Source organism: Dipodomys spectabilis, unplaced genomic scaffold, assembly GCF_019054845.1.
Source record: "Dipodomys spectabilis isolate Male_0828 unplaced genomic scaffold, ASM1905484v1 ptg000030l, whole genome shotgun sequence".
Lineage (NCBI taxonomy): Eukaryota > Metazoa > Chordata > Mammalia > Rodentia > Heteromyidae > Dipodomys > Dipodomys spectabilis.
The window spans coordinates 11,914,007-11,929,766 of record NW_024870707.1 but is presented as its reverse complement, the minus strand read 5'-3'; the positions used below and the strand labels follow the sequence as shown (position 1 = coordinate 11,929,766).

Here is a 15,760-nt window from a genome sequence, read left to right as displayed (position 1 = left end):
CTTCCTCCCTCCCTTTCTGTCTTTCTTCTTTCTGTCTTTCTTTCATGGGGCTTGAACTCTGGGCCTGGGCACTCTCCCTGAGCTCTTTAGCTCAAGGCAAGCACACTACCTCTTGAGCCACAGCGCCACTTCCGGCTTTTTCTGTGTATGTGGTACTGAGGAATCAAACCTAGGGCTTCATCCATGTGAGGCAAGAACTCTACCACTGAGCCACAGTCCCAGCCCTCTATCTGATCTTCAACCTGCACGTCTTCTCTGGCAGGCAGCTGGCTCCCACAGGTGGGAAGGGATAAAGGAGCTGCAAGCCTCTTCCAAGCCCTAGGTGCTGCAGTCCTGGAATAGTATTACTACCACATTCATGCTTTGTTGGTCAAGGCAGGACACATGGGCCACCCAGATTTGAGGAAAGGAGAAATGGACTCCATTCTCGGTAGGAAATGTGTTTATATGCCTTCTAGTACTTTAACAAAACACTTGAGAAAAACACATTATAAAGAGGAAAGGCTGGGACTGGGAAGGTGGCTCAGTGGTAAAACACTTGCCTTGCATACTCGAGGCCCTGGGTTCGATTCCTCAGCACCACATAAGCAAAAAGAAAAAAGCCGGAAGTGGCGCTGTGGCTCAAGTGGTAGAGTGCTAGCCTTGAGCTGAAGAGCTGAGGGACAGCGCCCAGGCCCAGAGTTCAGGCCCCACGACTGGACCCCCCCTCCCCCAAAAAAGAGGAAAGGTTTATAGTGGCTGCTAGTGGTGAAGGTTCCAGTCCAGGATTGGATGGCCTTGTTGCTTTGGACTTGTGGCAAAGCAGCACCCCATGGGGGAGCACGTGGCAGGACAAAATGGCTTACCTGAGGGCCAGGAGGCAAAGAGGGAAGAGGAGGAGGCTGAGGGCCCGAGATCCACTTTGGAGGCACACTCCCCAATGACATAATGACCTCCCGCCAAGCCCCACCCCCCACAGTGCCACCCTGGGGACTGAGCCCAAGCTCCAGACAGTCCATGTGACAAGGATGCAAGGCCAAAGGTACCCATAATGGGAGGGACACCATGGCCAGTTTTGGAAATGACCCAGCTGAGTGAGGTATGGGAGCAGTCTCTGTTAAGGACCCCAGAAATGTGCTCCCCAGAAGTCAAGTTGATGATATGCTGAGGCAGGAGATATACCCCCAGGCCCACAGCAGATCAGGCTGTCAACTCACTGGGTGACCTTGAGCAGGACCTTAATTGAGTCAGTCATTTATGGAGCACCCACTAAATATCAGGCCTACATCCAGGCACTGACATTCAGTGAACAGGCCAGGGCCCTGTAGAAGTTTTGTTGTTGTTGTTGGTAGTGGGGCTTGAACTCTGGGCCTGGGTGCTGTCCCTGAACTCTTCAGCTCAAGGCAAGCACTCTACCACTTGAGCCATAGCACCACTTTTGGATTTCTGGTGGGTTAATTGGAGATAAGTCTCACAGACTTTCTTGCCTGCGTTAGCTTTGAACCACGATCCTCAAATCTCAGCCTCCTGAGTAGCTAGGATTACAGGCATGAGCCACTGGCACCTGGCTTCCTGTAGAATTTTTTGTACCAGTACTGGGGCTTGAACTCAGAGCCTGGGTGTTGTCCTTTAGCTCTTTTGCTCAAGCCTGCCACTCTACCACTTGAGCCACAGCTCTACTTATGGCTTTTCGGTGGTTAAGAGTGCTACAGATTCTCCTGTCCAGGCTGGCTTTGAACCTTGATCCTCAGGTCTCAGCCTCCTGAGTAGCTAGGATTACAGACACGAGCCACCAGCATGGCTCTCTGTGGCACTTTTGATCTGGATGAAGGAAGAAGTTCATCACTAGACAAATCTCAGGCTAAAAGGAGAACGGCAGGCTGAGAAGTCCTGTCCAGTTCTAGTCTCGGCTTCCTCCTCCCAGACACTGAGAGGCCTGGTCAGAGTTGTGCAGCCTAACAGCTTTCTGGTGTCCTGGGGTTCCTTGACACACTCTGGTTGCTAAAGTAGAAGGGGGTTAAGAAGCGGGGCGCCAGTGGCTCATCCCTGTAATCCTAGCTACTCAGGAGGCTGAGATCTGAGGATCACTGTTCAAAGCCAGCCTGGGCAGGAAAGTCCGTGAGACTCTTATCTCCAATAAAAACCACCAGAAAACCAGAAATGGTGCTGTGGCTCAAATGGTAGAGCGCTAGTCTTGAGCTGAAGAGCTTAGGGACAGTGCCCAGTCCCAGAGTTCAAGCCCCACCACTGACAAAAAAAAGGGGGGGGGCACTAAGAAGCAATCTGAAGTTTGAAACTAATGAGCTTGTGTTCAAATCATACCATCTGCTTTCCAGGCCAGGCTCTAGTGACTGTCTGGGATAAAAATTTCCCAAGATCCTTCTTGTACCTGAGTGGCCCTGCTAGGATTCTGAGCTGTAGGGGATCAGGAAGCCCACTATTCTGTTGCTGGGTCATCCTTGTGTCAGGATGCCTGGCTTTCCTTGACCTTGGGCCTGCTCTAGGAGGCCCACAAGGAGTGCTTGAACCTCTCAAAGAACTCAGGCTCTTCAGGTCAGATCCAGTTTCTCTGTGTGGCCCTGAGAGAGCCCCTTGCCCTCTCTGAGCCTCAGCATAAGCTCTGCTTGTACTCTGGCCCAGCCTAGACTGCTATTGGGAACAGCTGAGCTTGCAAGTTAGTCAGGAGGCAAATTGTTTACTTCAGCTCAGCACCTTTATTACTTGTGTTCAGCCCCCGTCTTGGGTGCCATGGGGTGGGGGTTGGGGTGGGGCTAGAGATATCATGAACAATAAATCCCTTCCCTTTCTTGGCCTCAGTTTCCCTCTTTACCCACGTTGGGCCTCTGTTTCTCCCTCTTGAATGGGGATGGGAGGCTCCCCTAATTCTCTCATTGGGATACTATGAGGCCCAAAGGCAGAAACATTCAGGCCTGAGCCTCTCGGCACAGAGGACTGGCCAGAGGGGGTCCTTGCCCTCCAGGGCTCGCCATCTGTAAGTTAGACCCAGACCCGCCATATTCTGGCTCATCACAAGCAGGTGACCAGAAGGACAGGTGGAGCTTGGCGCTGTGACCAGGTGATGTCCCAGAGCCTCTCAGCCATGGGTTGGCTTCACTGAACTCTGTCCCGGAAGTGAATGCCTGGTTCTGTGGGGGGCCAAGGGCACTGACGTCCCCAATCTTGTTGGGGGAGAACCACTTCCAAAATCTTCATATGTGTTATAGTCCAAGGGCTCCCGAACTCAGTGGGCAGAGAGCTCTGTCCTGTGCGGCTTGATGCCAAGACATTAGGGCAGCAGGGCCGGCCCACGGGGGGCAACCCCACATGAGATCTAGTGAGTTGATCCCAGAGGCCTCCTCCAGGAAGGCAGAGGTGCAGAGGATCAGCTGACAGGCATTCCCAGGGGGGCTTCCTACAGCTCTAGCTGGTGGTTCTCAGTGGGGGATTCTTCGGAGGCTGGCCGACTCAAGGTCACACTGGGGAAACTGGCGAGGAAGCTGTCCCACCTTCTCTTCACCTGCTGGAAGACCAAGATGGAGGAGATGCTGGTTGAGTGGTGGGCTTCAGGTGCTATTCCACTCACAGCCACCAGGTGGGGGTAGAGTCCAGAGAAAAGGCTGCTCCCGGGGGACCCTGGGAGCTGGAGGAGGCAGAGCCTAGAGCCCGTGCAAACGAAGATCAAGGGGCGGGGGATGGGGGGCGCAGGGGAGGGGACGCTAGGTTTTCTCCCTTCTTGTGTGTGGGGAGGTCAAAATGTAACTTGTGAGAAGTTGAGCTGGTTGATCTCCTTGCCTCCTGCCCTGTTCATTCACCCATTGAACATTTTGTACATTGATCATGGAAAACAGCTCTGGAATCTGGGTGTGGTGGCATGTACCTGTGACCCCTCTCTCTCTCTGGAGGTAGAGACAGGTTGATCATAAGTTCAAGGCCAGCCTGGACTGCCTAACAAGATCTTACCTAAAAAAAATAAGTTCAAGGCCCAGGACTGGGGAAAAAAAAAAGACCCAGACAGGCATCTGGTGGCCACACCTGTAATCCTAGCTATTCAGGAGGCTGAGATCTGCAGATTGAGATTCAAAGGCAGCCTGGACAGAAACAGTCTGTGAGACTCTTATCTCCAATTAACCACCAGAAAGCCAGAGGTTGAGATATGGCTCAAGTGGTAGATGCCAGCCATCAGTTAAACAAACAAACAAACAAAAAAGCCAAGCAAGTGCATGAGGCCCTAAGTTCAAGCCCTGGTATCCAGTAGTGGCATACACCACACACACACACACACACACACACACACACACACACACCACCACCACCAGCAACAACCCTCTCTCCCCTCCCCCAAAACCCCCACAAAAGCCATCAAATCCAGCTCTGACTAATACTTCCTTTCCCACTTGCTCTCCTCTGAAACTTTAAATGACTCTCAGTGATATGGAGTGAATCTGAAATATACCCCAGGGGTGTCCTCTAGCCTCCTCCAGACAGCTGCCTTGTTTTCCTGATCCTGGACTATATGTGTCTACCTCTGGACCACCCTAAGGTCAGCCCTCAGCCATACCTGTCCGTACTGCCTCAGCCACCGCCGGCTGCCTCCTTGCTGGGCTTGGATCAGCTGCTCTGTGTCCTCCAGGGTCCCCGACAGCCGTTCAGAAGTAGGGGTGTCTAGCCCTTCCATGCCACCATCCAGACCTTTGGACTTGGACTTCTCGTGGGCCTGTCTGAGGCTCAGTGCCCGGCGGAGTCGGGGTGTCCTCCAGGGCTCCTGGAGCTTCCCATAGGAGGGCCGGGGTCCTCGTAGGGACCGACTACGCGGGCCAGTTCCCATGCCTCCAGAAGCTGCTGTCTTGGGCAAGCTGCTAGCCCTCTGCGGAGGCCCAGGGCCTCTACCCATCTGATGAAGGAGCTCCTGGGGCCAAAGGTTGGTGCTGACTGAGGTGGCCATCATAAACCAAAGGGCAGGTTACGGGGTCAAGCATCCTGAGTCACCCTCCCCACCTTCTGGGGCAGGGAGCACAGGCCAAGGGGCCCTCTCAGTCTCTCAGTCTCTCTCTCTCTCCCCCTGTCTCTGTCTCTCTCAGTACCTGTTCTAGGACTTGAACGCAGGGCCAGGATGCTGTCCCTGAACTTTGTGGCTCAGGGTTGACAGTCTCTCACGTGAACTACAGCTCCATTTCCAGGTTTTTTATCTTTATTATTTTTTTTTGTGTGTGTGGTTAATTGGAGATAAGAGTTCCAGAGATTTTTCCTCAAATCTCAGCCTCCTTAGTAGCTAGGACTTACAGGTGTGACCCATGGTGCTCATCTCTGTCTCTGTGTCTTGTTTCTCTGTCTCCATCTCTCTGTCCCTCTCTGCACACTGAATATTTTATCTTCTGAAATGGATTTCTTTCTTTCTTTCTTCTTTCTTTCTTTCGGCTTGAACTCTGGGCCCGGGCGCTGTCCCTGAGCTCTTCCTCTCAAGACTAGTGCTCTATCACTTGAGCCACATCATCACTTCCAGTTTTCTGGTAGTTCACTGGAGATAAATCTCACACAGACTTTTCTGCCTAGGCTGGCTTTGAACCGAGATCCTCAATCTCAGCCTCCTGAGTAGCTAGGATGACAGGCGTGAGCCACCAGCACCTGGCTCTTTCTCTTTTTCTTTTAGCACTGGCAGAGAATAGCCAAGAATATACAACGTTTAATCTTGAAATCTCTTTTTCATAGTTGACTCCTGGGGTTTAGTGGATTCCTCTGGAACTGAACCGACTGTCTTTTCTCCCTTGAGCCCTTCTTTCTCTAAATACTTCTCAACCAGTTCAAGGTAAACTAGAGGAGTTTGGCAAAGAGATTGGGGCCAGGCGCCAGTGGCTCATTCCTGTCATCCTGGCTACTCAAGAGGCTGAGATATGAGGATCACAGTTCGAAGCCAGCCCAGGCAGAAAAGTCCCCATGAGACTCTTATCTCCAATGAACCATTCAAAACAAAAAACCCAAAAAAACTTGGAAGTGGTGCTGTGGTGTAAGTGGTAGAGTGCTCTCTGTCTCTGTGTCTGTCTCTCTCTTCTCTCCCCCCCCCCCCCCCCCCAGTTGTTTGAGATAAGGCCTTGCTGTGTAGCCCAGGCCGGTCTGGAAGTCACTGTCCTCCCGCCTCTTGCGTGGCCCTGGCTTGGCCTCACATCCATGCTGAGGACACTGAATACAGATGTCTCCAAGGCAAAACAGAGACAGGATTTTATAATTCAGGATGGCATCAACCTAGGAGCATCACAGTTGGAGAGGTACAAGGTAATATGGGGCTTGCCAGCTGCCGCAGATGCCTGTTTAATAGCTGTAGATTCTTAATTTTATGAGCTGGGATCTCCAGAGGCTGATTGCATAATGCTGAGCGAGCACATGCTATTCAATGTCCACTTAAACGATTAGGTAGAGGCCGGACACCGAAGGCTCCTGCTTGTCATCCTAGCTACTCAAAAGGCTGAGATCTGAAGATCAAGGTTCAACGCCAACCTAAGCAGGAAAGTCAGTGAGACTTGTATTTCTAACTAGCCAGCAGAAAGCTGGAAGTGGAGCTGTGGCTCAAGTCGTAGAGCACCAGCTTGGGCAATAAAGCTACGGGACAGCACCCAGGCCCAGAGTTCAAGCCCCATGACTGACAAAAACAAAAAACAAAAACCAGGTACAGTGGATCAAGCCTGTAATCCTAGCTACTTGGTAGGTAGAGATCAGGGATCATGCTCTGAGGTCAGCCATGGGCAAAAAGTTTGCAAGATTCCATCTTAGGGGCTGGGAATGCAGCTTAGTGTAGAGAGCTTGCCTAGCATGCATAAAGCCCTAGGTTCCATTCCTCAGGACCACATAAATAGAAAAAGCCAGAAGTGGTGCTGTGGCTCAAGTGGTAGCGTGCAAGCCTTGAGCAAAAGAAGCTCAGGGACAGTGCCCAGACCCTGAGTTCAAGCCCCAGGACTGGCAAAAAAGAAAGAAAGAAAGAAAAAGATTCCATCTCAACCATTGGCTCGGCTCAGTGGTACACGCCTGTCATTCCAGTCAAGGAACTCACTAATCAGAGGATCACCAGCCAGGCCAGCCCAGACATCAAGTGAGACCGTATTTCAAACATAACCAGCAGTTGGAGGTATGGCTCAGGAGGTAGAGCCCCTGCCAATGAGCATAAAGCATCAGATACCAAGTTCAAGTTCCAGTCTTGGAGCAAAATAAAAGCAGCCAGTGCAAAAAAGATTGGCATAATGGCTCAAGTGGGAGAGTGCCTTCCTTGCAAGTCCGAGGCCTTGATTTAAACCCTAGTACCACCAAAGAGTGAGAGAGGACTCAAGAGGCCTGGATATTTCCAGATCTAGCTAGATTTTTCTAGATCTAGCCCCACAGGGCTAAGGTCTCAGGCTCTGAGAACGAAGTGCAACCAGATAAAGACGTTCTGTGCTGGTGGGCGCTCTCTCCTCGGGCTCCTGGTCTGTAGCTGGGAAAGCTGACTCATAGACTTTTATGCAAATGAAACGTGGTCCACAGAGCGTGGCTACGCAGCGAACCCTCCTCATCTATAAAATGGGTGGTTTGGGAAATGCAATGAGGCAGAAATAGGCTCTGTTAGGGAGTCGGTGCCAGTGGGAGTTTAGCTGACAGGGAGAGTAAATGAGCATCAAGATGGCTGAAATGGCTTGCTTGCATCTATGAAAACAGAAAAATGAGGCCCAGTGGAGATCGTGTAGGGAAAGGGGAGGGGCAGTAGGGGGAGCATGAAAAGGGGTGAGGTTGCTGAGGATCCCTTGTGTATCTGCATGGAAATGTCACGATCAATTCCCCTTGTTTGAGGGGGGGTCCGGTTGTGGGGCTCGAACTCTGGGCCTGGGCACTGTCCCTCAGCTCTTCAGCTCAAGGCTAGCGCTCTACCACTTGAGCCACAGCACCACTTTCGGTTTTTTTCTTTTTGCTTATATGGTGCTGAGGAATCGAACCCAGGGCCTCATGCATGCAAGGCAAGCACTCTACCACCGAGCCACCTTCCCAGACAATCAATTCCCCTTGTACAACAAATATATGCTAATCTTTAAAAAATGATTTTAAATCTGGCACTGGCGGCTCATACTTGTAGGCCCTAACTACTCAGGAGGCTGAGCTCTGAGGACCGAGGTTCAAAGCCAGGCTGGCTAGGAAAGTAGTGAGATACCAAAAAGCTGGAAATGGAGCTGTGGCTCTAGAGATAGAGCACTAGCCTTGAGCAAAAAAAGCTCAGGGACAACACCAGGCCTTGAGTTCAAGCCTTAGGACTGGCACACACAAAAAAATTTTTTTTAAAAAGTGCTAAGTGTGGTGGTACATGCCTGTAATCCCAGCACAGAAAAGAAAATTAAGCCCCTCAAAGTGAGGCTACCAGCAGCAGCAGGAGACTGGGGGTTAGATGAGGAGAGGGTGGGGTTCTTGGGTGAGGCTGGAAGAATGCCTAGAATTGTAGACTTTGAAGGTTCAAGAGACCTCAGATGTCTGGGCCACACTCCTTTTTGTTTTGCTATTATTATTATTATTAGCATATTCATTGGTTCTGGAGAAAAATCTCAGTGTAGATTTCATTGTAACATTATGCCGGTCATAAGAGGTAGAGATTATTTTCCTTTTTTTTTTTTTTGTCAGTCATGGGGCTTGAACTCAGGGCCTGGACGCTGTCCCTGTGCTCTTCAACTCAAGGCGAGCGCTCTACCTCTTGAGCCACAGCACCATTTCCAGTTTTCTAGTGGTTCTTATTGGAGATCAGAGTCTCACAGACTTTTCTGCCCGGCCTGGCTTTGTAGTGCGATCCTCAGATCTCAGCCTCCTGAGTAGCTAGGATTACAGGTGTGAGCCACTGGCAACTGGCTAATTTCCTGTTTTTTTTTTTTTTTGTTTTGTTTTTGGGTCCAGTTGTGGAGCCTGAACTCTGGCCTGGGCGCTGTCCCTCAGCTCTTCAGCTCAAGGCTAGCACTCTACCACTTGAGCCACAGCGCCACTTCCGGCTTTTTTCTTTTTGCTTATGTGGTGCTAAGGAATTGAACCCAGGGCCTCATGCGTGCAAGGCACGCGCTCTACCACTGAGCCACCTTCCCAGCCCTAATTTCCTGTTTTATTAGAGATTGGGACTGGGTCTTGTTAGGAGGTATAGGCTGGCCCCGAACTTCTAGCTTCCTGCAATTCTCTTGCCTTCCCTGCCTCTTGAGTAGCCAAGACTACAGGTGTGAGCTACCATGCTCAGCTTAGATGGGTCAAGATGCTGAAGTTCAGGGAGATTAGCACTTGGCTAGAGAACATTCCCTGGGAGGGGCAGAGCCGGTGGTCAGCCTGCCTTCCAAGCCCGTGCTCCCACTGAGGGCAACAGCAACAGGCAGGATATGATGTGCCCCGCCTCCTTGTATTTGGACTGACGTGCAGGCCACCTCTGACTGGGGTCAAAGGTGAGCTGGCTGTCACCATTGCTCAGCAATCCCGACCCCCCCCCCCCCCCGGCCTGGCCACACCCCTTTTCATCCCTTCTAGAATTTGGGGATCTTCACTGGATCTCTTACTATCTGCCAGGCTTAACTCCCCAGAGGAGTCCATGTGAAAAGACAAAAAACAAAGGGGCCCCATCCTCTGCTCCCACTTGCCCCACGCACACCAGCCAAATCTGCGCACACTCGAGAGAGTTTAGTCTACTGCCATAGTGGCTCCTGGTTAAAATGTAAGAAAACTCATACTCAGTCTTCAACCTTCTTAGTCTATGCAGCCAGTTCAAATCCCAGCTCTCAGGGCTGTAGATGGAGCTCAGTGGTAGAGCACTTACTCAGCTTTCAAGTGGTCCTGGGTTCTATTCCTGACAACAGACCTCCGTATGTACACATCTCCCCCCCCCCCCCCCGACCCCCACACAGAGGCACACTCCCCTGAGCTCAGACACAGCCCCCTGCTGATTTAGGCTTTCTTTTTGTTGGTCATGGGGCTTGAACTCAAGACCTGGGCGCTGTCCCTGAGCTCTTCTGCTCAAAGCTAGCACTCTATCACTTTGAGCCACAGCACCACTTCCGGTTTTCTAAGGGTTCATTGGAGATAAGAGTCTCACACCTTTCCTGCCCAGGCTGGCATTGAACTGCCATCCTCAGATCTCAGCCTCCTGAGTAGCTAGGATGACAGGCGTGAGCCACCATGCCTGGCGCTGATTCAGGCTTTTGTTGCTGAATCACCGCTTCTTGGGTGAGCCCCTCACTGCAGAATCCTCTCTTGTACCCCAGATAATCTGAAAATGACTTCCCTCACCTGCTGAGGATGGAAGGCTTTCCTTCTGCACTGCTTGCCGCCTGTCTGACCTGGCCAGCTCTCCTTTGCCTTTCCATACCTTGTTCTGTGAGCAAAATCTTCCAGATAAGCTGGGAGCTGTGAGTAATAACGGTTCAAAGCAGTGCAGGCAGGAAAGCCAGGAGACTCTTCAACTAACCACCAGAAAAGCTGGAAATGGAGTTGTGGATCAAGTGCTAGCTTGGAGCATAAAAGCTTAGGACCAGCACTCAGGCCCTGAGTTCAAGCCCCAGGAGAAGGCTGCTGGACCCCTGGAACTAGGTAGGGCAGTTTGCCCTCTCTGTAGTCTACCAGCTCACTCACAAGTGTCCCTCTTATCTGAGGACTGGGTGCCCTGGAAGGTCAGGACATTTTTTTCACCTGTGTCCTGGGACCAGACATCTTGGGTGTTAAATATTGGAGTTCTCTGAAGCTATGTGGTAGGAGTGTAGGTGAAGGGACCAGAATATATTGCCTCTTCCTCCTCTGTCTTATTATTATTATTTTTGGAGGGAGGGCAGTTATTAATACCAGAATTTGTTGTTTTTTTTTTTTGTCGGTCGTGGGGCCTGAACTCTGGGCCTGGGCACTGTCCCTCCGCTCTTCAGCTCAAGGCTAGTGCTCTACCACTTGAGCCACAGCACCACTTCCAGCTTTTTCTGCTTATGTGGTGCTGAGGAATCGAATCCAGGACCTCACACATGTGAGGCAAGCAGTCTACCACTGAGCCATCTTCCCAGGCCCAGTACTTTTGACTTGGGCCACCCTGAACCAAGATTCTCATAATTAAGCTTCTTGCAAGCTTGATACAGGTGGCTCACATCTATAATCCTAGTTACTCAGGAGAGCTGAGAGTAACTCAAAATCAGCTACGGTAGGAAAGTTTGTGAGACCCTTATCTATAAAGAGCTACCAAAAAGCCAGAAGTAGTGGAGGTATGGCTCAAGTGGAAGAGCACCAGCTGGGTCAGATACGAGGTTGTGAGTTCCAACCTCAGCATGAACATGCACGTGTGTGCATGCATCACACACCACTGTACGCAGCTAGCTTATAGTTTTAACCGCCTTTTTTTTTTTTTTTGTCAGTCCTGGGGCCTGAACTCTGGGTCTGGGTGCTGTCCCTCAGCTCTTCAGCTCAAGGCTAGCGCTCTACCACTTGAGCCACAGCACCACTTCCGGCTTTTTCTGCTTATGTGGTGCTGAGGAATCAAACCTTCACACATGCAAGGCAAGCACTCTACCATTGAGCCACCTTCCCAGCCCTTAACTGCCATTGTTTAAAGCATTTTTTTTTTTTTTTTTACTGGTCCTAGATTTAATCCCTGCATGGATTTTATTTAAACCTTGTGGCAGAATAAATGAAATTTAGTGGCTTAAAAGGAATTTCGTGGCTTAGGCCAGCACACAGCTGGCACACAGCTGTCAGTTCACAGTGGGGTTGTGTATGACTTCTCCTCAGCAGGACTGGCTCTGGTCTTGCACAGGTGCACATCGCGGCCCTTCTCCTGGGGGGTGGATGTATTTCCAAGCTCACTCTTGGGCTTGTTGGCAGAATTCTGTTCCTTGAGAGGTGTTGGCTTGAGGGCCTCAGTTTCTTGTTGGTGGTGGGATGTTACTACTTTGCTCTCCCCAGACAGCTCACCACGTGGCAGCTGCCTTCAACCCAAGTTAGCAAATGAGAAAGCCAGAGATAGGGAGCAAGATAGGAGCCAGGGTCTCTGGGGACTTCCTTATGGTGTGACATCTCATTTCTCCGGCTACATTGTGTTCCTTAGAAGTCCTTAGGTCGGATGCCTGTGGCTCACGCCTGTCATCCTAGCTAGTTTAGGAGTCTGAGATCTGAGGATCACAATTCAAAGCTAGTCTGGATGGGAAACTCTGTGAGACTCTTATCTCCAATGAACCACCAAAAAGCTAGACCTGGAGCTGTGGCTCAAGTGGGAGAGTCTTGGCCTTGAGGGAGAAAGTTAAGGGACAGTGATCAGGCTCTGCAGGCTAAGTAAAAGGATCTGCTTGTGTGTCACCTCAATAAAACTTGGGAATTATGAGGGTAGCCTACCCATCTCGTTGCTTTCCCCTTTGCTTCTGGGGGACAACATGTACAAAAGAAATGCAAGAGGAAAGACCTCTGAACTTTCAGAGACTTCTGTAAGCTAACAGCTCAGAGGAGAACTAGATTGGGGCCCGCTGGGGCAGGAAGAGGGGCTGGACATCTGTGAAGACTACATGACGGACCTCTGGGCCCATGGAACTTCCCAGACTGACGTGATCAGAACAGGGAGAGGCAAGAAAGACTTAGTAGATCCCTGACGGTGGAAGGCTACAGGCTATCAGGAACCTAGGGTTCCCAATGGGGGAGGGAAGCATTGGGATTTAGGCTCCTTTAACCTTAAAACTGTACCCGGACAAGAATATTAGGCTGCTTTGTGCAACTGCACAGTTCGCACGCTGCACAAATGGTTAATGGCGCAAGAGTGGACTACAATCCAACCCATGCTTTGCCTGTTCAGTCATGTGCTGACAGAACCCCACAAGGACCAGCCTCAGCACCAAGTGCCACCCAGGGGGCCTCCTCTTCCTCTCTCTCACAAAAGCCCACTATGGCTTAGTGGTCATGTAGGGAACCCATGGAGCCCCAGTGGTTCCTGGAGCTCCAGTGGTTCCCAAAGCCCCTGGGAATAAGTGGCCTGGGCCACTTATTGGAACCGGGAGAGGAAAACTTACCAAAAGAGCAGAAGAAGGCCAGGTGCTGGTGGTTCACACCTGTAATCCTATCTACTCAGGAAGCTAAGAACTGAGGATCTTGAATTGAAACCAGCCAGCCAGGAAAGTCTGAAAGACTCTTATCTTTGATTAAGTGCAAAAAAAAAAAAACAACAAAAAGCCAGAAGTGGAGTTCTGGCTCAAGTGGTAGAGCACTAGCCTTGAGCACAAAATCTCAGGAACAGTGCCCAGGCCCTGAATTCAAGCCCCAGTACTAGCACAAGAAAAAAGAAGGAAAAGCAGAAAGCTACTTTTGACCCTCCTCTGCTCAGTCATACACAGAAGGGTTCTTGCTACTTAGAAGACATGGAACAGCCGGGTGCTGATGGCTCACGCCTGTAATCCTAGTTATTAAGGAGGCTGAGATCTGAGGATCACGAAAGCCAGCCCAAGCAGGAAAGTCTGTGAGAAAACCGGAAGCAGCACTGTGGCTCAAGTGGTAGAGTGCTCACCTGAGCTGAAGAGCTAAGAGACAGCACCCAGGCCCATAGTTCAAGCCCCACAACACACACACACACACACAGCACAGGACAGCCTGTGAGGAGTGTCCTGGCCCATCTTCTGATGTAGTAGGAGTTTTTACAAAAGTCATTGTCGTTGCTGTGTCTTTCAACCCTTCTGAACTGCCATCAACCAGGCCCTCTGGAGACTTAAGTTGCCAGAATTTGGGCATCTTAAAAAAAAAAAAAATTAGTGTGAATCCTGGGGCAGCCTGGGTGCTGTCCCTGAGCTATTTTTTTTATTTATGTATTTTTTTTTGCTCAAGGCTAATGCTCTACCACTGGATCCACAGCTCCACTTGTAGCTTTTTTGGTGGGTAATTGGAAATAAGTGTCTCACGGGCTGGGAAGGTGGCTCAGTGGTAGAGCGCTTACCTTGCATGCCTGAGGCCCTGGGTTCGATTCCTCAGCACCACATAAGAAAAAAGCCAGAAGGGCTGGGAAGGTAGCTCAGTGGTAGAGCGCTTGCCTTGCATGCTCGAGGCCCTGGGTTCCATTCCTCAGCACCACATAAATAAAAAGAAAAAAGCCGGAAGTGGTGCTGTGGCTCAAGTGGTAGAGCGCTAGCCTTGAGCTGAAGAGCTGAGGGACAACGCCCAGGCCCAGAGTTCAGGCCCCACGACCGGACCCCCCCAAAAAAAGAAAAAAGCCAGAAGTGGCACTGTGGCTCAAGTGGTAGAGTGCTAGCCTTGAGCTGAAGAGCTGAGGGACAGCGCCCAGGCCCAGAGTTCAGGCCCCACGACCGGACCCCCCCCCCAAAAAAAAAAAAAGTGTCTCATGGGTTGGCTTCAAACCATGATCCTCAGATGTCAGCCTCCTGAGTATCTGGGATTCCAGGCATGAGCCACTGGCGCCCAGCCTGGTCATTCACTCTTTTATCCTCCTAGACAAGTAGATCGGACATATCTGGGCAGTCCTGTCAGGACAATGCCAGGCTTCTGAGCTGTAAACTAAGAGAGGTGGACTTTTCCTGGCTCATTAAGTATCTCTACGTTTTGAAGAGCTCATGCCCTTTATTGGATCCCCCATCCTCCTGATCTCTTTGTTTCCAACTACTTAGCCTTCCCCCAGAGTATTTGTGGAGCTTGCTGTCTGTCCTTGTCTGTCCTCACTGCAGCTCAGAGCTCTATGACCTCATCGCGCCTCCACCCCATTTTGCCCTCCCTACCTTGCTCAGGCCCTTCCCCCTGTGGGAACCCACTTATCTATGTCCTCTGACAAATTAACTAGAAATCTCTCTCCTCTCTCTGGTCTCTGTCTCTCTCCTCTCTGTCCCTATCTCTGTCTGTCTCTCTCAGCTTAGACCTTGACTTCTTCAGGAAGTTCTCCAAGGCTCCTTTCATGGGGTCAGGACTTCCCTGGATTCTCATGACTCAGATATAGTGAAATGGTGTCACGATGTTTTGAAATCAAGGCCTGTCCTATCCCCCCTGGCCTCGGTGTGTGTGTGGGGAGGCGGGGGGGGGGGGGGGGGGGACGGGGAGGCCGTGTGATGGTGAAGTAAACAGCTCAGTCTTCTCCAGTGGGTGCAGTTGACAAGGTCCAGTTTCCTCCTTATATGGTCCAGGGACTCTGCCAAAACCTCTTCCTCACAATTTTCAGCTCACTGATGACACCCTGACCTAATCTGGTCTATTCTAGGTTGTTGTCTTTTTAATTTTCCCTCCCCTTCTAAATGCGGAGCGTCTCAGGCCCTTTCTTTCCTGCTGAACTTTTGGCTTCTGGGGAAGTCTTGTTCACTCTTTCCTTCTTTTTTTCTTTCTTCCTTCTTTTTTTTTGAATTTTTGCTGGTTCTGGGGTTTGTAGTCAGGGCTACACAATTGCTAGACAGGCACTCTACCATTTGAGACAGACCCACAGTCCACCTTCTCTTTTCTTTTCCTTCCTTCATCATTCTCTCTCTCTCTCTCTCTCTCTCTCTCTCTCTCTCTTTCTTTGTCTTTCTCTTTTTTGTGCCAGTACTGGGGCTTGAACTCAGGGCCTGGGCACTGTCCCTGAACTCTGGCTTAAAGCTGGTGTTCTATCACTTGAGCCACAGCTCCACTTTTGGCCTTTTGGTGGTTAAACAGAAATAACAATTTCATGGACTTTCTTGCCTAAGCTGGTTTCAACCACAATCTTCAGATCTCAGCCTCCTGAGTATCTAGGATTACAGGTGTGAGTCCCCGTGCCTGGCAAGGATTTCATTCTGATCTGTCTATATACACATACAGTGTACCTTGATCAGACACCTTCCCAGTCACT

At 50.7% G+C, this 15,760-nt stretch overlaps 1 protein-coding gene across 1 annotated transcript; it reads right to left on the bottom strand.

Moving 5' to 3' along the window:
• Positions 1 to 2,671: 2,671 nt before the first annotated feature.
• CUNH11orf86 (chromosome unknown C11orf86 homolog) lies at positions 2,672 to 4,852 on the bottom strand. The gene is made up of 2 exons (XM_042676140.1): positions 4,538 to 4,852; positions 2,672 to 3,499 (listed from the first exon to the last, which is right to left on the bottom strand). The coding sequence occupies exons 1-2, from the start codon at positions 4,802 to 4,804 to the stop codon at positions 3,392 to 3,394; spliced, it is 375 nt and encodes a 124-aa protein (XP_042532074.1). The 5' UTR covers positions 4,805 to 4,852; the 3' UTR covers positions 2,672 to 3,391.
• Positions 4,853 to 15,760: the final 10,908 nt, after the last annotated feature.

Bases quoted from the DNA above. Each gene is read 5' to 3' on its own strand.
- CUNH11orf86 (XM_042676140.1), bottom strand. From the start codon at position 4,804: ATGGGAACTGGCCCGCGTAGTCGGTCCCTACGAGGACCCCGGCCCTCC. The intron at 3,500-4,537 runs GTATGGCTGAGG...TTGGTCTTCCAG, and splicing joins GGCTGAGGCAGTACGGACAG to CAGGTGAAGAGAAGGTGGGA.